Source organism: Onychostruthus taczanowskii, unplaced genomic scaffold (assembly GCF_017590055.1).
Source record: "Onychostruthus taczanowskii isolate IOZ18803 unplaced genomic scaffold, ASM1759005v1 scaffold14, whole genome shotgun sequence".
In the NCBI taxonomy this organism is placed as follows: Eukaryota; Metazoa; Chordata; class Aves; order Passeriformes; family Passeridae; genus Onychostruthus; species Onychostruthus taczanowskii.
In genome coordinates this window covers 14,730,586-14,752,620 of record NW_024498573.1, presented here as the reverse complement: position 1 = coordinate 14,752,620, position 22,035 = coordinate 14,730,586, and the positions used below count along the sequence as shown (strand labels likewise).

Genomic DNA, 22,035 nt, shown 5'->3' with positions numbered 1-22,035 from the left:
CCCAGCAGTTGCCATTATTTCCATTTACAGACAAAAAGCTTCATCTAAGTTCTTAATCTTTTCTGTCCCTGGAAAAAGGACTTTATATTGTTATTCTGTCAAAAACAGGTCTTGAGGCTGAATTATTTCTTCGAGTTTATTCTGGGTTGAGTAGTAACTTCCTAACCAGTGGTAATGATCTTCCTCCCAATCCCTGTTGCAGCAAATCCCCTCTTCCCATGCACTGCTTGGCCTAAAGGTTGCCTTGTTTTTATTTTCTTGTTCTACCTTGCTCTCCCTTACTCCAGCAGCACAGCTGTAAAGCAACCCCTGGGGGTAATTAGATAATCTTAATCAGTTTCCTTTGTTTGTTGAAATGACATCCCAGTTTTGTTTGTCACATAAATGAGTTATTTCAACCTAGAAAAAATTTTAGCAATGCCACATGCCAAGTAGCTCAACATAAAGTTAACTATAACAAACAACACACAATTAACATAACATTTAATTGTCTTAATAGACAATCTACAGCTCAGTACTGCCATTTAAACACATTATCCAATGTTCACTTACCACAGGTTTTTCTCTAAGTAGAACAACCATGTACCTCAGTTCTTTTAGGCTATTTGTGTCTCACAGTAGTGACAGCAAACAAATGTAACTTTCATCATTTGCATGATAAAGGATTTGTTTCTCATAAAAGCCAGGATTTCTTCAATGTGACATCATTTAAGTTCACACATCAAATTCAAGAAGAGCAAGAACTCTTTCATGGCTATATATTTGCTGTCAGTAATAATACCTCAGTAAAAGTTAACAAGAAGATATTCTGTTTATATAGCTTTATTAACAACAGACTGAAAAACTCAGCTACATAACAAATTCCTTACATCAGTGAAGTGACACAATCTGATTCCATGACACAGATTTCTGATTATTTGGCTCAACAGAGGCAGCAGCCTAAACAGAACTGTGCAGAAATGCTCTCATAATGAGATGGAGCTGCCTGGAAAGAGACTGGGTCATTCAAGGTGCCAGTTCCACCTTTTTGGTCACTTCTGCTGTGATCAGAACTCAGTTTTTGCTGAGGTGACTGATGAGCTAAAGCCACCCACATGCACCACCAGAGTTAACAAAATCCCAGGCACCACCTCAGACCTGTAAACAAGCCAGGGGATTGCAAGATTGCTCCCCAGTGTATTCTTTTCCATGGTGGATTTTAGAAAAGTCTTAAAGAACTTTCACCTTAATTACTGAGTCTTTTACTTAGAAACTGGCAAATCCATTCACCAGAGGGAGCTCAAACTGTAGTATCATGGCTCAAATGGAGTAATCCAACTTCCACACAAATACCTAGCTTAAAAGCTCTCCTCAGAATTTTTCTTCATGAACTTCAGGAAGTTAGAGAATTGTCTCTTAAAAACATGACACACAGCACCTGCATTACACTTCATCATTTATTGAGAGGTTTTTTTTTTTTAACAAGAAGTTCTACAAAAGACATCACCTTCATTTAAAAATGGATACATGTTTCTTCTCAAATACAATATGGGCTACATTTTATAAAGAAAGAAATAAACCTTTATTTTAATTAATAGTACAAATACAAGAATCCATAGAATTTCAAACATTGACCAACAAAACACGTGGAGTGAGACTGACTCACATGCACTTTTGCAAACAGGTCAGCCTTAATGTTGAAAAATAATATATTAGGAGGAAAAATATTAAGAATTCTGAATCTGGAAACTGGAAGAAATTTAGGAGCACATCACTTAGTTGAGTTCTCCATCAACCCTGTCTAGTCTGTCTTACCATATAATAAAACCTCTGTTAGCCCAGAACTTCTCCACAACAGCCCTGTGCTTCAAAGAAGGAGCAAAGAACACGTTTGGAGACTCTGCCAAGAGTGGAGAACAGGCCACACCTCAGGTCAAGGGCAGGGAACTCAAGAGGTGCCCTCAGGGAAAGCATCAAAAGTGCAGCTCTGCCAGGCAATCACACCTTCATACCAGCAGGCAGATGAACATTCAAGTTAGCAGCCTGTGCACTGATGTGAGACAGAGCTCACTCAGCAGCTGTGCTGCAGCAGGACCCAAAGTGCCCAGGCTCCCTGCAGAAGTGACTTACTGCTGAGCACACTGAGTTTCAGAACTTGCCTTAGAAGACACATACAATGTGGAATATTTTTTCTTCTGTGTTTTCTTCTCTGTTGAGATTTTAGTTTCTCTCTTTTCTTCTTCTGTAGTTTCAAATCTGGATTCAGCTGTTAACCTATAGGCAAAGCAACCATTCTAAATACATATTTAGTTAATATAAACCAGGACTAAAATAAGAATTTTAGGCAAAATCAACAAGCCAGCTGGCAAACAAGACCATCCATATACAGAGAAAGCACAGTTTAAGAAGAAAATGAGACTAAACCAAAGCATTTTTATATCAGTCCTAATTACATTTCATCACTTAAAGCTTCCCCCCCACACTTTAGCTGCTGAAACGTTTGGTAAGAAAGGTTATTGAATATGTGACGTGGCTGAGCCCAGCCTTCAGAAACACCAGTGACTGTGACATGCACAGAAAGGAGTCCCCAAAAGCACAACTCCAGGTGAAAAGTCTGAGTAACATCATACAAATGGGATGAAATCAAGCTTCTTGTTTTTACACCACCAAAAACCTACCCTTAAAATAACATGCCCCTTTCATCCTTGTTCTGCACTCCCATGGCCTTCAGCTTAGTGCTTGACTATCTTCAGCTGGGGGAAGATTTATTTTCAGGCTCTAAATGATATCATTTTTCCACTGACAGGTTTTAATTCTGCTGTGAATAAAACTGTCTCATTGCTGTTAGAAAGATAATTTTGAAATCAAAACATCAGATTGTGCTCAGATGCCTAAATCTTGGTTTTAATTTAATGAACATGCAAACATGCCATTAGAACAATTGATGAATAGTGGTATTTTACCCAACCAAATTACCCACAGTCCATTGACTGTTGCACATGATTATTTTCACAAAGAAAGAAATTATGGAAAATGAAGCTCCAAATTAAACAACACTTTATATAATAAACTCTACACTCGTTTATCAGCACATACATTAAAGCAATTCTCTGGTGACCTTGTGGATTTTTAGCGGTCTCAGGAGCCCTCAGGGAGCAACCCACACCATGGACAGCTGCTTTCAAAAAAACAGTGATGTTTTTCCCAAAACAAATAGCTGCTACTCCGTTGTTAGAGACTTTTTTGCAACACAGAAAGGTGCAGCTGAGCATGAGAACTATGAAAGGAGCTGCAACAAAAAAATTTGGGGGAATTCAGCTACAGATTCAGACTGCTGTCAAAGTATGATGCATTGCAGGCCTTGTGTATGTTATTCCCTACAAGCACTATCTCAACAGGCTGAAGAAAACCAGGCTCTGCTGTGCACCTCCTCTAGATCAGGGTTTGCTCCACCATGTGCTTTTTATTAAGACCACACCTGCAACTCTGAGGGCTGAGCACCTTCTGTCCATGGTCACCTTCACTTGAGCTGGACAAATCCTTATGTGGTTGCAGCTACAAGGAATTATTCAGGGAAGAAAAAAAAAAAGTGTTCTCAGCAACCATCATGTGGTTTGCACTCCCCCAGCAGCTGCAGTGGGGATGGAGAGTTTCTGTCCAGGAACCTGCTCCTATGACAGATTCCCTTCATTTGTCTCTCCCACTCTTCTGCCTTAAACAACCCCTGTCCAAGGCCACCCAAATCACTACTCTAGTGGCCAAAATTGCCAACAGAGTCCCTATAAACAAGTAGAAAGAACTCAAACCAGAAGAACAAATAAAAACCACATTCACTTATGTCAACAAGCAGCACAAGTGGATTTATACACAATATTGCCCTTTTATGGCATTATATAATTCTCTTAGCCTGTAATGTAACAACTCTGGCAATCACATTCGCCCCGTGCCTCTGGGGGAGGAGGAGACAGAAGCCAGGACTGAGGGAGTGAAGCTGAGCCTGGGAAGAAGGGCTGGGCCAGTTTTATTTATTTATTTCTTTCTCACTGCCCCACAGTCTTTAACTGGCAGGGAGTTAATCTTCCCCAGGTCTGGTTTGCCCATGACCTCTGTCATCTTTACCCACAAACTTTTTCCATCCAGTGCTCTCATCTGTCCTGTGCAAGAGAGGGAGGAGCAGCTGATGTGCAGCAGGCACAAGCTGAGGTTCAGCCCACAGCCCTCAGAGAGCACCCCTTAGAGCCCTGTGCTGGTTCATCAGGTGTCAGCACAGGGAATGGATCACAAAGAACAGAATGGTTAAACACTTCAAGCAAATGCTGGTGAAATTATGACATGATTCAAGCTTTGACTCTACAGACTCCAAAACTGACATATAACTGGGGCTCCTTCTACCTGTTTAAGGAGGATGAACTTGTTGCATCAGGTGGAGCTTTACTTCCCAGGGCTGAGGGCTGTGCCAAAAACCCCAAAGAGTATCATTAGTTTACACAGATTTGCTGAGTCAAATGGCCACGGGCAATTGGACAAAGCCCAAGTGAAATAGATTTGGTGTATGCTGCCCAACTAAATAATTTAAGGGAGCAAATAAGCTCTTAGACATCCAAGCTCTTTAGATCAAACTCAGGCAAACAACCTCAAATCTCAATGCAATATAAACTGCAGCAAGGGCTAGAGTCAGCTGTTGCAGTTTAAGAAGGGAAGAAAAGCACTTCAATAGAGAAATGTTTCTTTCTATTGACCAGTTAGTTGGCCAAACAAAATCTATCACGGCACAAAACCTTTGCACTGCCAGAATTTCAGTATGCATTGAGAAGTTATAATCACCACCTGAATATTTAAATCTGTAGTCTCAACACTCCTACCATAACCTGATCAGTGCCACCACCTAATGAGCTACTCCAGTGCTGGCTGTAGCCCTCTGGAAGGACAGAGGCGCCCTGCACACTCAGGTGCCGGCTGAGAATATCCAACTGTACCTGCTGAAATCTCCTCAGCAAGGAAGTCTCTTCACACAAGGCAGTTTGTCACCTCCACAAGCACACCCAGATCACTCAGACCACTTCCTCACTGCCTCCTGGGCTGAGATGACAAATTCAAACCCCACCTTCTAGAAATTCAGTTTGCAGCCCTTTCACAGCTAAAGCAGCTCTGTTCTCCCACAATTCCTGGGCTAATGTCAGAGCTCCACTAATTACTGCACAAAAATTATTCCAGGCACAAAACCAATCCCCAGAGACCACAACAGCCTTTTCAGCTGCAGCATCACATTTTAGTTAACACAAGGTGAAACACTGACAATTATCCACCCTTATTTTTTCCCCCCACAAACTCTCCCATTTCTCCAGGTCCCCACTCCTGATCAATTTGCCATTATTTTCTGTGCCCAAGGTTCAGCCACATCCATCACAGAACAGTCCAGAGATTCTTTCAGTGTTTAGAAATCCAGCTTCTCAAATACTCAGACTTCAACATGACTTCCTATTTTATAGCACATCATAGCAGATCAGGGATAAGTAAATCCTTAATGTTAGCTTAATATCATGACCTGGAGTTTTACTAGTTCATGAACACAATCATGAACTTTCTGCCTGGATTTGCCTTTTACAGACTCATACTATCACCAAAAAAAGATTAACAGCTTATATAGAGTTTTCTGGCAGCTTAATTGTGTTTGTGGTTTTTATTTTTCTAATATTTTCCATCTTTTGTTCCTTATTTGAACCAACAGCAATGGGTAAAATACTAGAAACCTCCCTCTGAACTGTGGTTTCACCTTCCTCTTCCACTTTTTCTACTCTCTCTGCTTTCCAGCATCAACTCCATAAATAATTTCCATTCCTCACCCCCTCTCCAGTAGGTTTCCCCCTTCAGTTCCCATAAACTATTTCCAACAGTTTCCTGTAAGCAGACATTATAGCTTCTTTTCCCAAAGCAATATGAAGAAGTTAAACTTTTCATATCAGGTTACATTCTGCCTGTTCCTTTATGTGTGGAGGACATTGTCAAAACCCAACACCATCATTAAATTATCCCAATCTTTCCTCTCCACTTTCATCCACATCCGACCTTCCTGATCTTCCCTCCTCACTAACAATCCCACATTTTAACACAGCTGTTAGAACTGCTGTTTCTGCCATATTCTCTCCACAGTTTAAGAAGACTGCAGTGTTTGCCTACTTTACATCTGTTAATTACATCCAAGCAACCTTGAGTAAGTGATCCAAGAGCCAAAGCATCAATCTAATTACCCTGAATGCCATTAACTTTGGCTATTTCTTCTAGCAGATATCAGCAAGTTTCAAGCCTAAACCTCTGGACTAGCCCAGACTTTTCTTCTCTACCCCCAAACACTCAAATATGTGTTTACAAAGAGTATGAAGAGAATACAAAAAGCATTAGTTGAAAAAGTAGAAAATCAAAGTCAGCATCGTTTTCAGCAGGATAAAAAAGCTGGAGATAATGACTGTTCTCAGTTACTTTACCACCTAGCAAAAAGTAACTTCAATTCAGTTAGGGGGAAAAATTTCATTTTAATGTGGCAGTTGTGTTTCCAGCTACCATGCAACCAGACCATGCATTTCACTTGTCTGACAACACAGCCAATTAATTCTCTATTATTATGTACAATGAAAGCTAACAGAATTAAGGTGAAGAATTACTTAAATAATTTTTAGGGTTTTAGCTAAATCTGGAAGTTGCTGGGGGCTGAAAATAAGTATGAAACTGGAGCATGACTTCAGCTGCCTCTATTACCTGGAGCTGTAACACAGCAGTGTGGCAGTTTTGAGGGCACCAAGAACACAGTTTCTGATGCTGGAGCAAACCAAGTGAGCTGTCATGTTACCTGCACACCTAAATGTCTTCAAGCAATGGGAAAGTTATTTCAGAGACTGCTTCAAAAGTCTTTTCTATTAGTCAGTGTTTTAGTCCTTCTAAAAGGTAGTGAGAGGCTGAGCGTGGGCAGGCGGAGCTGAGGAATGACACTGCATGCAACACTGAGGAAATAGATAAAGCAGTGGAGAGCACAGTTCATGCAGCGAAAGAAAAGAGATGCAGGTCTGTGCTGAGTGCCTTGAGCAGAGACAGAAGCTGAGACTGACCTGGAGACAGCTGGAGCCGAGGAACTGTTTCCACTTCTGCTATGTGAAGTACAGGCGACATGATTCTCATCTTGAATTTTAACTCTTTTTCTTTCTCTTTCAGGTTCAACAATGTTTCGTATTGCCTGGAGAGCTGTATGTAGTGGGGATGCTTGGATAGGCTGTTTTTTTGGAGAAGCATCACTTTGCTCCAGGTTCTTTGTAGTCATCTTTTTCCCTTCCTTACTTGGCAATTGAGTGAGAGCAGTTTCTTTCACTGGAGTGTTTTTGCTGTCAAAGTATTCACAAGTCGCATTCGCTGGAATTTTCTCCCTCTTCTTTTTAATTTTAGCATCTTTAAGTAATTCTAAAGGAAAAAATTGAATATACTTTTTGTACAAAAGAGAAGCTGGAGATTACTTGTCCCCCAACATATTCATAATAAAAGTAAGAATATTTCACACAACTAAAGAGCTTGGAATAATTCTTAATAGACAATTTATAACCCGTAAAGATGTTTCTTCATATAATCTGATCATACCAACAGAAGTTAGCTTGAAAAAGAGACAACACCTTTCTCCTCAACCACCTCTGTCTTTTCACCAAGGCTTTAAATTAAATGTTCTGAACTACAGGTTGCTGAAGTAAGCTTCCACAAATTACATTTTAAAGGTAAATTCTTTGGGCGTGGACAAAACCAGCTTTCCTATCTGGTTCCCCATTCATGGAATCCCAGAATGGTTTAAGTTGGAAGGGACCTTAAAGCTCATCTCATTCCACCCCTGCCATGGCAGGGACACCTCCCACCATCCCAGGGTGCTCCAAGCCCCATCCAGCCCGGCCTGGGACACTGCCAGGGATCCTGGAGCAGCCACAGCTGCTCTGGGCACCCTGTGCCAGGGCCTCAGCACCCTCAGAGGGAAGTTTCTTCCTAATATCTCATATAAACTTGCTCTCAGTTTAAATAGAATCCTCTTTCTCCACAGCTGCCTTGCTTTGCCCATGCTGAGGTATCAGCTGTTAGTCAGGTGGGTCACTCTAGCCAAAATTTAATCCATATTAACTTGAGCTGCTAAACTGTTTTCCTGTAAATGCTTGGCACCTATTCCAAAGCTCCCATCAGCTTCCTACACTCAGAGAGCTGAGGCTTCTCATCACCACAAAGACACTGCTGCTATTGTGGGAAACACCTGAGATTTGATCCACCTACTTGAGTCTGGTTATCTACCTGTGCTCTATAAAGCCCCTGAACACTGCCATTTTTAACTGTGAAACTGCATTCTTTAGTCTCCTCCCGTCAGTGTTCACACATTCAAGGCAGGGCTTTTCTACTTCACCTCAGCAGATTTTGGATCAGGTTATTTCAGAAAGTCAGCTATTTAAGCAATAAATTCTGGAACTAAACCAATGTTTTCCTGTTTAATGTCATTACGTTTCTAAAGGCTGAGAAAAATCAGAAATTTATATTTTCCCTAACAGAAAGTAAGTTTTTACCTTCAGGTTCATATTTCATTTTCAGCTCATCCAGCATAACCCGCAGGTTCATATTCTCACTCTGACAAGCTTGCAAATACCTCTCACTTGTGAAGAGCTTCCTTTCAAACTCCAGGACCCTTTGGCTCTCATACAGAGCTTTCATTCTCTGCAGTGATAGCTCATTTTTCAGTGCTTCAGTTTCCTTGCTGGGATGGGAGGAAAATTATAAAATCAGTCACACTTGGATTAGCTTGGGTTTTTTTCTTTTATCAAAGCAAAAACGAAGCATTGAACTTCACCTTAAATTGGTATTTATACCAATCAGTAGGAAAAATCAAGCTTTTTTGTTCTAGAAAACATTCTGAGTGTTATCTCACTTTTTATAACAGAATAAACATACACAGCCTAAAGACTAAGACTTTTCATACAATTTCCATAGAGATGAACTTCTAATTTATTCAAGGTCTCATGTGCCCTGTACCTGGGAGTATTAACAACATTTCTGGAAGAAAGCAATAATCATAAACAGTACTTCTGCTGTTTTATCTTAAAACATAAATAAAACTACAAAAAAACAACTCTCAGTTCTATAACAAAGTTGGTTCCACAGCATTAGAATATACAACAGCGACAAAACCCATCTGCACATGCAATCAGTGCATACAAACACTAGCAAAAAAGGGAGGTTAAAAAGAAGTACCTAGAAGATAACCCAGCCACAACCAGGGCTTCAGGCTGCAATCACTTACTTGGATTTGTCAAGTTTAATTTGCAGTAAATCTGCATAGTAATCATTTTCAGAATCGCTTCCTCTCGCTCCATTAGCGGGTCTGGACTCCTCCATATTCTCATATAAACTCTGGCAAAGAACAAGTGTCAGCTTATCAAGCAGTGACCTTTCAGAAGCACATTAGTTTAGTTCTTAGGAAACATTTTCTATGCATTTGATGGTGAAGCCTCATCATAGAGGGATTTAAACATAGATGATAAAACTCAGCTGCTCTGAGTACTTTCACATTTGTTACCAATGTCAAACAGCACTAAAACTGACAGCTCTCTCTCATTCACTGAAAAAAGGAAAAAAAGTGAGGTATCTCAACTCCAGAAGGTTTGCAAGCAGCACTGCAGAAGACTTGCTTGCTTTTTACTTGAAAACACTTTCTTGCTTTTTACTTAACCCACAGGGAATTTTTCTCAGTATTTATTTCTAGGCTTCAGCAGCTGGACCCCAGAGGACTATCAGCCATGCTAATCAACAGTCAAAATCTCAAAATCAATTACGTATTTCAGATGAGGAAGTTGGTTCGTAGTAAAGATATTGTAACATGTGACACTAGGGCTTTTGTTTGGTGATTTTTTTCTAAACAAGCAGTATTGAAATTTAATCCTGTCCCAGAGACCTCCCAGCCTCTGTCAGTCACTACCCACAGATACAGGTGGTTATTGGAATCAATCATTCAGTTTCCCAACACTACTTATTTATGGCCCAGAGACAGAAATTAAGTACAGATCAAGCATAAACATGACAAAACTGGTAAAACAAATCAGGCTTCCTCAATTATGGCTAAAATGGGTAAAGCCCAGCTTCACACCAGGTTATTGGGTTAAATACAGGATACAAGAGGCTATCCTGGAAAGCACAGTCCTACTGCACAAACCAATACACCTTAATTTGCATTCCCAAGTTCTGATAAGAAAGGGCCAAACAAGTCCAGAAACGAGCAAGAACTAAGAAAGGTTCCAGTTTTCCAATCTGGAAACACACAAACATCAGTAGCATTACACAGGTGTACAAAGAAATCCTCGTGCGTTTCTCACTTTTCAAAATACTGACAGGATGTTCTCAAGTTGCATAAGAGGACTGAAAAAACTGCTTTACAAGGATAATTAAGCACATGAGTTTTGCTAGAAAAGAGCATGCTTCAGCTGCAAAGTTAAGACACATCAAAAAATAAATATCCAGGAAGTTCAATAGAGCTGAGAAACTAAAGGCTAAAGCCCAAGCACACACAGTAGAAGTGCCAAATGACACCTTCCCAGAGAAAAATTGGATGTCACAGCTCAGTGAGCTTTGACCAAGTAACTGAATTTAAATGGTAGAACTATAAATGATATGAAGGTGCTTCACACAGGACAAAAACTTGTTTCTTCAACCCAGGTGTTGGGTGGGGTATAATTTTCTGCTTCTCTGCACTTGAGGAGTCTAATATTCTCCAGCTGCAAAATGCAATTCAGGTCAAATAAAGATATGAATCAGCTTTTGGATACCTTTTTAAACCTAAGCATGAACTTAAGATAGTTCTCATAATTCTTCTTGTTTTCATGTTTTAGCTTCCAATTACAATTTTCTACTTAATTAAAAACCACATACCTTAAATTTTTCTAGCTGCTTCACTTGCATAAGAAGATCTTTTATTTCACCATTCTTTTGCTCTAACATGGACTGTAAGCGTTCCAGCTGATCAAATTCTGCCTGGGAGCCTTTCAGCTGCAGCAGTGTAGCCATTTGCAGCTGGAAAAAAGGAAAAAACTATTTACAACAAGTACTGGGATTAGAGACTGAAAATCCCAGCCTTTTACACAAAACTAGTTAGGTACTCTAGCCTTGTAATTCTAAACCTGAATATAGAAGGGCACTGGATGCTTGAATTCAGTCTCCATGACATAATCCCAGCAATTATCACCACAGACACCCCAAGGCATGAGGACAGCTGAGATCTCAGTGAGCAGTGCAGCCCTGGGGTGTCCCACTCATCTCTGTGCTGGCTGAGGAGCACACAAACACTCTGCCAAGGACACACACAGCATTCCACAGCCACACCATCAGCACCAAGCCACTCAGTCCAGGCTGATTTGTCTGTGCTGAAATGCATCTTGAGAACTCACTTAGGAAAACCCACAAGCTTAACCCCCCATTTTTTTCAGTTCTGCTTTTCAGGTGTAACACCATGTTTGCCTTCCACAAAATTAACCCAAGAGCTTTTTCTGCTTCTTCAGCTTTTTCTGCTTCTCCAATGGAATACCTCCTTTGAGACAAAAGGACACCCTCTGTCGTTATAAAGAAGTTATAAACATCTTACATTAACAGCAATATTTCTGTTGGTGTTAATAATACTGAAGTACAAAGGTCTTAATACATTTGGTTACAGGTGATACATCAGATATTTAAACAACAAGAAACAGAATAAATGAAAGACTTCACAAGGTGTTAATGAAAACTGAGGCATTTTTATCAGTCTAGTCAGTATGGGTAAGGAAACACTGGGAGAAATCACAGGGAAAGGATCAAGTGAAAAAATGAGATTACAGAGGGAAAGCAAGAAGAGCATTTACTCTAGAGAATCTCTTATGCCACTTAAAGGGTACGGATGATTCTGTGCACAAAGTAGAGCCAAAGAAAGATTCAATCATCTCTCAAGAGCTTCTACAGGATGTAAGGGAGGCAAAATTGTAAACTCCACCTCACCGGCTGACTAAAACTATCCTCACAGCTCCCAAGCACAGACACCCAACCTTTTTCCCTTTTCCCTTAAAAGCCCTCTTGTTAACTGTCAAAATTGCAAATTGCAGCTGATCTACATAACAAGGAACTTAAAGAAACTGGAAAAGGATGCTCTGGACTAGGAAAAATACACTAGAGATGGGAAAGCTTTCCCAGGAGTGCTGTGTACATTCTGTTCAGGAGTCAGATCCTCAGGATTTCCCAGTAATTACCACAAAGTGAGATTCTTCAACTGAAGGTGTAACAGCAGTTACCCTTCCTGTGGGGTAAGCAGCTTTGAGTGGAGAGATCAGCTAAACTCAGACTGAGCTGTAACTGGCAGCATCTCAGTGCAGCACAACACAGAGAGGATGCTCACAGGGATTTAAGACAGCAGCTTAAGCAAAGCAGCTGTTCCTAACAAACTACTCATCCATCTCCAGTACTACCAGAAAAAAAATAGGAAGTATTTCAAATAAAAACATTAAGTACTAGTACAGGGATACCAACTTGCCTCCATTTTTGGTCCTTTGAGTATTAGGTCTGTTTCTTACACCAGTCAATCACTATGACTGACTTACCTGATATCACAGAGAAAATTCCCAAAGGAACTGATCCTACCCAATGACTGCCCTCATTCAAATCTTTGCTCTATCAGTAAGGTTTTTCTTCTCATTTAAGACCATTGTTTAAACAATTTTCAACCTACTCCACAAAATCTAGCTAACACAAACTTTCAGTGCAATTCATCATAATCACCCTTTATGTTTAAGCACTCTCCTCAAACTGCATGAGCAAGCAGTTGATCAAAGTGAAAGGATCCACTTTAGCATTGGAAAAATCTTGAGACCAACACGAAAACAGTTGGCAGCTCTGCAGCATCCCCTTGACACTGTCTTGTAAATCAGCTTCTGCTAACTAGATCTCAGCAATATTAACCAACAGGCTCCCATCCTATTTAACTTAAAGAGTTATGGAAGTTATGACTTATTCTTACACCAAAAATAGAGAAGAGCAAGAAGAAAAAATATGGACAAAGACAAGAAAGAAACACAGAGGTAGAAAAACCCAAACCCCTACAGAATAATGGTGGTTAAAGTGTCTTTTTCTTTATGCTCATTCCTAACAACAACAGGTAATGTACAAATATTTCATTCATGTAGTACAAGGACTGGACAAGAAAAGAAAAAACAATTACCAAGACAAACTGAAGGCTAGTTTGACTGACAGGAGGCTGTGTTTTACTTTTATCCATTAAACAACTACTGCCAAAGTCAGCAAACACTGTGCCTCCACTGTAAGGTGGATGCTGTTGGACCATAGGACCCAGAAAGCACAACATCATCTCACTTCTTTTTTCTCCCATTTCCCGCCCCCCAGACTACTACACCATATTTTAAAGATAACAAATCCCCTGCCTGTGCATTAAAGCAGTGCCTTATCAAACCCAAGGACACCCTGGAGTATTACAGGAATCATCCTACCTTCATTCTTTGCAATTGTTCTCTACTGAATGCATGCTGTTTTTGTAGGGACTGATATTTTACTTTCACACTGATCAGCTGTCGTTCCATTTCTGCCCTACGGTCCTCCACCTACAGAACATTGTGAACAATTATTACTGTGAAATCACAACACTTGCTGTCACTTGGATGAGTTTGATAAGGACATGCTGCCTAGCAATTGGTGTTCAGTCTGCAAACACTTTTTCCAGCAACAGCACTTGAAAACACAGGCTACTGTCTTTGCCCTGTAACAGAAGTGAGTAGACAGTGCCACTGAAACTCAATTAGTGAAATGCAACAGATTTTTCTTTTGTTCTTTTGAGATCAAAATAAAGTAACATTTCATATACTTCAGTGTTGCTGTAGAATAGTTTTGTCCACTGGCAACAGAACGAACAGTTTAAAATAATCTGAACTGTTTCCCAAGTTCACCCATCCCCTGGATGCTGCCATGAAGCATAAGGCTCCCTATGCATTTAACTCTTCCTCAAAAGCTAATTCCAAAACCCTCCCAAAAGCTCAAACATCCAGACATTTTCAGGAAGTGTGTAAGGCAGCTTTTAGCAGCAACTGTTAATATTTCACATACTGCCTTCTACATTAAAGATGGATTTATCAGCTGAACAAAACTTAAAACCAAGAGCTACAGACAGAACCATGATGAACCCTCAGTCACAACTTTGGACTTGATAGTCAGATAACTTGAAGTGATTTTGTAACATTTACTAACTCCTTATCTTCAGAGAGAGCATGAAATGGTTTTCCACATGTCAGATCAACACTGAAGTCATATTTGAGGAATAGAGCTACATGCTGGCCAGACCAGGTGCAGATACTCCCACATTTTCAATACAAAATAAAAAAGAAGACTGAAAATACTCCTCAGGCATCTGTTGCATAGTTGTACCTCAGCAAAGAGAGAATTGCCTGTACTTGTAGGGTCCAGAGATTGTTGCACTGCATGATCCAGCTGAACCCGAAGCTCCTGATTAGCCTCATGAGCTTTCTAGATTAAAGCAAAGAGGATATTGGTCATTTAAGCATCTGATGTACTGCATACACAAATTTAATCAGATAGCTTTAACTCTTTTTAATTTCCTATACTTTAGCAGAGATTCTATTGTACTGAAGTCCCTAACTGTACATACAGTACTAGTAACTAAGAGACAAATTAATTTAATTTCACTAAAATACTTAATATACCACTTGTTCTTCAAGACAAGAGCACAACTAAAAGCCTTTAAGGGTAAGCTTTGATGTCTGTCAAGTAGATTAATGATATTCAGATCACTCCCAACTGTGTTCATCAGTGACACATGCTCTACTTCCCAGTACAAGATTCTCCAAGGCATTCAGCAGGAACTTGAAATAAAAGGAATTCTGCCAGTGACCTGTGAGAAGGTCCCCAAGAGGCAGAACAGTGCCATGCAAAGGCTCTCCTTTCACAGCTGCCACAAAACAAGGCAAACAGAGAGCTTTTACCACCAGGCAACACCACACACGACCAACCATTATCCTTCTCTTTCCCCTCTCTCTCACAACTCCTCAAAACTCCTCCTTCACCAAAAACCTGGCAGCACAGCTTGTGCAATTTGGGGTTTACCTACCACTGTGACGTAAAAGTAAGAGAATACCTCTAATGCATTGCAGTAAAAGACAACTTCTTTTTCCCTCTCTTCTTTCTCCCCCTGCAGCCGCTCCAGCTGGTTCCGTAAGTTGCTGTTCACAAGCTCCAACTGTTCCTTAGTGCACTGCAGCTCATTCAGCTCTTCTTTATCATTGGCCTCAACAAACAAAAAACAAGCATGAAATGAAAAATACTTAAAACAATTGGAAGACAAGCAGGCCTAAGTAAACCAAAGCCATTTGTTAGTAGCAATTCATTTTAATACAAAATACTATCTTGGAGAGGGTATTAAAGCCCAGCTATTAAGGCTGTCATTTTTTGCTGTGCACATTGTCTGAATAAAAGTCAATCCTAACATGGCACTGCAGACAACACACCTAAAAATGAAATGAGCAAAAGGGCAGAATTTCATCTCCAACTAGGCTGCACTGCAAATGCAGTGCTACTCACACACCTTCTGACTCTGGAGCTCAGTGAGCTCTATCTGCAGGTTGAGCATTTCTGAAGTCATGGTCTCATGGACACGCTCAGACATCATGTGCAGTTCTTCTGATTTGGCAGCAATTATTTCCTTCTGGTGCTCCACTTTTTGTCTCAGCTGTTTCTCTGAGAGTCGGGTTTCATCCAGTTCTGCTTTCAGGTTCTCCAACTTAAAAACAGTTGATAACTAAATAGTATCATTTCATGGTAAATTCTTGAAAAACACAATACTTCTGACTGCTCCAGTTACAGAAAATGTCTTAGAAACACAAGAGTAGCTTTTAAAAATAAACATTGAAATTCAATGTAATTCGTAAGTGACTACACAGATATTTTTTAAAAACCAACCAAACAAGCATACATGGCAACTATTTATTTTTTCTTTTGGTAGTTAAGAGTGCAATTATAAGTTAAGCAAATAGTATCTAAAATAGTATTAACAACCTTTTAGCTATATATTAGTTAGCAAACCTTATTTTTAAGGTCACTGATTTCTTGTCCATAGGCTCTGTCAAGCTGTTCTTTCTGTTTATCCAGTTGCAAATTTTGCTGTTGCTTAAGGGAATCACACTCAAAATTCAAGCTTTCCAACATTCGATTCTTGAGTTCAATTTCTCTCTGAAGTGTGTATTTCTCTTGTTCAAATTTCTGAAAGAAATGACACACTAATAAATCTAGATGTAATTGTACACTGTTCCCTAAGCATTCATGAAAAATCACAGGCTCACAACCAAGATGCTTGCAGCTCATTTAGTCTTTTGTTGGGAGTGCCAATTAGAAAGTTGTAATATCCATGTTTTAAAAATAATAAAAAATAACTGCTTTAAAATGTTATGCTTTATAAATGTTGTGTTTATAATTTGACTGTGAAATATTCTCTTCTTCATGGACACTCTGTATTTCTTTGCAGCATGAAAGGTGTGGGTATCTTTTCTGTGTCATAAATTTAGCCAGAGTTTATGTCCTTTCTACCACTACAGAACCCAATTATGTTAAAAATTACTACAGTCCATCAAGCAGAACAGCTGAGTTCAATAGTTTTTTTTAAGACAGCTAAATTGTCTTTTTCATAATAAATCCCATCAACTCCTCCAGACTGAAGAATAATTTTTTAAACAGCTGTTATCTATGCTTGATTGCATATTTGCTAATTGCAAAGGGTGGCTTCACTTTACTCTTCCATTCAGCCAGCAATTAAGGAAAAGAAAAAGAGAATCTTGAAAGCAAAAAAGTTAATAAGGACGCCAAATTAATCTAAACATGCAGATTTTTTTTTTTCCTTTTCAAAATGACCTAATTCTTGAGACACAGAACAGAATTAAATAAAAAACTGAAAGCTGTCAGGTATCGAAGTGACCCCTGTGGCCTGGACACAGCTTATCAAGGACAGGTTTAGCTCTCAAACACACAGGGCAGGAGCTCTAACACAAAGACAAAGACTGGCCACAGGACAGGTTTGGGAGTGCACTGCTTGGCCAGAGCCAAAACTAGCAAAATCTCAGCAAGAATCTGCCTGCACACTGGTACAGAAGAGCACACAGAGCTTTCTGAGAGGCTTTTGTGCCTGCTGGTAGAACGCACACTTGTGTTCACAGTAACTGCCTTGCCTCAGAGGCACAGAGCAGAGCCACAGAGACTCAAAAGCTCTAAAGAAGCTCTTGGGTAAGCACAGCTCCCACACAAGATGTTATTCTACTGTATGAAGGCCCACAATTCCTACCCTCCACCCCCGCAATCCAAGCTCCCAGCCAGGCTCAGAAGGTGGCTCCAGCCTCTCACACAGGATCACAACCCACGGGAGCAGCTTGACAGCTCAGACCTGCCCTCTGTGCTGCTCAGCAGGAAAGGATGGTCCTGCCCTGCCTCTCACACAAAGCTTACTAATGGTGAACTGACCAGAATAAAAAATTCTGTCCATTCAGAACAGCAGGAACCCTACAGCTGCTACAAAACAAACCTTTCAGCTCTATCCCAGGAGAAGGGATAGATGCACAACCAGAAACAGACTAAGTGAAGATAAATAATTTATCTGAAACATGAGCTGGCTGAACAGAAAGATGACCATTAAAGCCTTTATGAACAGTGGAAGAGACTTTCCCAACTGAAATCTTCTCAAGCAATTACTAAAAAGAGAACTGGTCAGCTAAATGATACCTCTGTAATTCAGCACTATACTACTCCTTTTTCTGAGCTACAAAGAAATGTGCTAAAAAGTTCAGAACCCCTGGGTATTTGGAAAATTTGAGAACTTCACTAGAGAATAAATCAATTTTACAGTCTTGCTGCTAGCATTCTTCACACAGCTTTTTTAAGTGATATAAAGCTGACTGGGAGAGCATACATAAATGGATTGCTAAACAGAGGGAAAACATGCTCTGAAGCAAATTTACTTTAGCATTTAGCACTCGTTTTACATTAAAGGCAATTAGTCCTACATGATCCTGAACACTTGATGCATAATTAGCTATGAAACCCTCTCCCAGTTAGATACAATTATGCTCAATGTCTTAAAGCTGAGAAAAAAGCCCTCTCTACAACTACTCAGAGGCTTATTACAATTCATCTAGATGCTAGAAGGCAAGTAAAACACCTGTGCCTTTCAGAAAACAGTAAAAACGAAGTTCAGGTTTTGAACTTTGAGAAGAAAAGGCAGTCATCACCTCAGTTTTCTCAGTCAATTCGCAGCGTGCTTGATCCAGCTGATTTTGAACCTCACTTTGGGACTCCAGTAAATGCAAACCATATTGTGCTGCCTTTTTTCGCTCGTTCTCTGCTTCCTTGAGTTGCTGTTTAAGACTTAAAATGGTCTCTGCCTCCATTTTTCTTTTTTTATTTAAAACTGCAAAGAAAAACAATTACTTAAAAATACATTGCAGTAAACACATTTTACAGATAAGAGTAGTTATCTGAACAAAAAGTTATTGGATTTCCTTTCTTAACCAGGACAGAACCATATATTTTTGCAATACAAGAGACAAAAAAAAAGCTCACAAGCAGACCTGTGAACAGTAAAATAAGAGTTATTTCTTCATAAACTTGGTTACTGCCTTATTTTTGATTATACCTAACATGCAGCAAAAGCACTCCTGTGCACCCAGCCTGGTTTCTTTGTACAGCACAACCAGAGTTAATTTAGGATAGAGCTCTCTTGCCAAGAACAAGACAATTAAATAACCTTAGGAAAACACTGCTATGCACTTGGCTGACACTATTTTCTCTGTATTATAAACCAAGCCCCACGAAGTCCAGCATTTCTTGTGTACACAAATCACACTTAAGATTGGCGTAGGCAGCTGCCTTAGCAGGACAGTGTACTCCTAATAACATTACGTGGGATAGAGAAACAGAGAAAAGGCAAGGAAGGGGAGAGTCAAAAATAGAAGCCCTGTTAAAATATATGGAGTTTAACACAGGCCTTTGCATTTATTTAAGTACTTAATGGAGTCTTTCAAAATTTAGTTTACTTGTTGGTAAATTATCTCCTAGTCACATTTCAGAAAATTCATCCTTTTCTAACTGTAGAGTGTAACAGAAGACAGAAGGTGAATTTTGTAAAAAAGTTAGTTAAAGTAAATCCAACATACCAAGTATTTAAAAAAAAAATCAAGTCAAATTAACACCATAAGCTTGTATGACTGCTTGCTCCCAAATCTGCTAAATCAGCCTGCTGCAAGAAAAATCCTATTAAGACAGAAAATGCTAAGTAACTCAGGTTTCCGAACAACATATGCCAAGTTTTCTCAGAAAGTAGGAAATAACAGAGAGAGAAACACACCAAAAAAAATTGCAGTTAATTTTCCAAAGTCAGGGCCCATAACTTTTATATAAATTTCAGAATTAAAGTACTTCTGTTTTGAAGACCTGACTCTTGCTTTTTGCTCTCACAGAAGCAATTTATTTGTTGCCGTTTCTTACTGGCACATACATCATTCTTATGAATGTTGTAATAGCCATCCTTCACTTATTTTTTGCTTTCATTCAACATGAATAACTCCTAATGGAGTTACTCAGCTTCTCCTAATAGAAAAGAATTTAATTAACATGCAGAAGTAATTGTGCCAAAATTTGCCAATTCCTTTCCAAGGCACAAGAGCAGATGCGATCACATTCTGATTTTTGCATTTTCTCCTCACTTGTTGCTATCCAGGTTTAACACATACAAAGAGACTTTATCCAGCCAGGCTTTGAAACCTCAGTTTTCACCTCTAACCACTGCAATGCCTGAAATACTAGTTTTGCACTTATACTAAAATAAGCCAGGGAAACACAGGAATTTTGCATGCCAATAATTGAGAATCATCAGTATTACACTAATGCAAGGACAGGGACACCACATACAATTTAATAAAAACGTGTTTAAGGCAAGGTGTAGCAATGCAAGAACATAGGCAACAACTTCTGGCATGTATTTCCAATAGTAAAGAGGATGAATGAATCCTTGTTCACGTCCATAGACAGAACTTGAAAAATAGCTTTATTTTCTGATCAGACAATAGTATAGAGGCAACACAGCCATTTGGCAGCTCCTACTTTACTAACTCAAATGAATACCATGTTTAACTCACCTCCAGAAGCCCACTGAAGTATCTTTTGACCTTATTCTTCCACTCTACCTTAAAAAAAAAAACCAAAAACAACAGTTGTCTAGGCTGGATGAGTCTGAGCTGCCAGCACAGCCCTTCAGAGCAGTCCCTTTTCAGAACAGGCTTAACCCTGCTGGCTGCCTCATGAACATGCAGATCACAAGCTAAGCCCCACACAAATGCAAATCTTATTCAAATCTCAGTTAGGCAGCTGTCAGACAGTTTAGAAACAGATCAGGCAATGCTGTCAAAGGATGGATGCTCTGCAATTTGGCCAGGGTCACTTTCTTCTGGTACACCTGTAATTTTTAATGGGGATTTTTTTTATTTTTGTCCCACTCTTTCCTACTTCTTCAATCTCTTTTGCATTTCTCTTCCAGTTTCACATACAAGAACTTTGAGTTCCTAATAAATTATTTACTAGGCAACAGAAAAAAAAAAGTATGGGTTTTTTCTTAATTTTACAGTTGAGGTATAGAGGAAAAGAGAAATAGCTTTCCTAGTCACACATTCCTGCTGACTATTAGGGAAAATAGCAAGTATGCTTTTTGGAGCACAGCCAGCCTAAATTTTTCCTTGTCAAGTCCAGATGAATCAAACAAATCCAGGTAGTTTTGTTCAAGAAGTTGTACACTGAAATAATTGCCAGCAACTTAATATTCTACATGAGGCTAAGTAAATTACTCTGAAAATAACGTTTTAAGATTAACTGAATGGGTAGCAAGGTGAGCAGGCAGGAGGGAGGAAATAACAGACATCAGTCTTCATTTATTCTACTGAGTTACAAGAAGTTACACACTTCTGACTAAATATCTTCAAACATTTAATGAGAGATTCTATGCAGAGAACTGCACACTTCGATTATTCAAGCACTCAAAGTCTCCTTAACAAAAGTAACAGGGTAGGTAGGAAATAAAAGGCAATCTCCCGGCAGGCCAGCATTCTTCTCCCACTCCAGCACAGCTCTCTGGTTAAACTCCTGTTCCCCAGGGCCACACGGCCGGCCGTGCCCCGAGCCTGTCCGAAGCACCTGGGCATTTATTTTTCTGATCAGGAGCACAACCACCAGGGTGGTTTCCCTCCCTCAGGCCAGCTATTCCCACGGCCATTCCAGCCAGTTACTCACACAAGCCCATATCTGCACCCACCACGGTGAACACTCGGGCCGAAAGACTTCCGGAGCTGATCCCCTTCCACAAACAGGTCCTTGGGAGGGTGGGTACCACAGAGAACAACAAATACCACACTACAGCCTCATCGTTCAGCCAGCACAGAGCCGGCTGTGGCAGCGCTGTGTGCTACCAGAGCCATGTCCCCGCTGTCCCCTCCTTCCGGGCCCGACCCGCTGCAGACCCGGTCTGACCTCCACACCGGGTACGGCCCGAACGGGCTCGCCTCGCTCCTCCGCGGGCCGTGGGGCAGCCAACGGCCCCAGCAGCTGCAGGGAACGGCGGCCGGCACTGCAGCAGCCCCACAGAGAGCAACCCCCGCTCACCGCCGGCACCCGCCGTTGCTGCCGTTCAAACTGGCTCCGCGGCACCGCCCAAGTCTCGCGAGATCCGCCCCGCCCGCTCCCGCCTCCCTCGCAGGGCGGGCTGTGGGGGGCCCCGTGAGGGCGGGTCGTGCCCGCGGCTCCCGGAGCGCCTCCGGTGGCCCTGGCTGCGCGGCTTATTGGTGTTAAATACCACGCCACAGCGTTGTCCCGACCGCGGGAGCAAATTAGCGCACCGAGGAGAGCGATTTCTGTGTTTTATTCGAGTTTGCCCGGAGTCGGAGCTGGGTAGTAACACGCCAAAGGCTGGCTCACCGATCAGCAGAGCTTTAT

At 40.6% G+C, this 22,035-nt stretch overlaps 1 protein-coding gene across 7 annotated transcripts; it reads right to left on the bottom strand.

Annotated features, from left to right (window-relative positions):
- Nucleotides 1-1,422: 1,422 nt before the first annotated feature.
- On the bottom strand, nucleotides 1,423-21,738 carry SPDL1 (spindle apparatus coiled-coil protein 1). 7 transcript variants are annotated; one of them, XM_041398026.1, is made up of 13 exons: nucleotides 21,337-21,738; nucleotides 20,193-20,240; nucleotides 18,288-18,466; nucleotides 16,099-16,275; nucleotides 15,602-15,796; nucleotides 15,155-15,304; nucleotides 14,428-14,526; nucleotides 13,500-13,610; nucleotides 10,906-11,046; nucleotides 9,284-9,393; nucleotides 8,553-8,740; nucleotides 7,080-7,425; nucleotides 1,423-2,253 (listed from the first exon to the last, which is right to left on the bottom strand). In XM_041398026.1, the coding sequence occupies exons 3-13, from the start codon at nucleotides 18,444-18,446 to the stop codon at nucleotides 2,106-2,108; spliced, it is 1,824 nt and encodes a 607-aa protein (XP_041253960.1). In that variant the 5' UTR covers nucleotides 18,447-18,466; nucleotides 20,193-20,240; nucleotides 21,337-21,738; the 3' UTR covers nucleotides 1,423-2,105. The 7 variants fall into 7 exon arrangements, with proteins under 7 accessions (XP_041253960.1, XP_041253961.1, XP_041253963.1 ...); XM_041398027.1 differs by having other exon boundaries at nucleotides 20,193-20,236; XM_041398029.1 differs by having other exon boundaries at nucleotides 21,359-21,738.
- Between the last annotated feature and the right edge of the window lie 297 nt (nucleotides 21,739-22,035).

Excerpts from the sequence above, each read along its gene's own strand:
- SPDL1 (XM_041398026.1), bottom strand. The coding sequence starts at position 18,446 with ATGGAGGCAGAGACCATTTTAAGTCTTAAACAGCAACTCAAGGAAGCA. Across the intron at positions 15,305-15,601 it reads CTGAGCTCCAGAGTCAGAAG|GCCAATGATAAAGAAGAGCT; the intron begins GTGTGTGAGTAG and ends TTGTTTGTTGAG. Across the intron at positions 14,527-15,154 it reads TTTACTGCAATGCATTAGAG|AAAGCTCATGAGGCTAATCA; the intron begins GTATTCTCTTAC and ends GCTTTAATCTAG.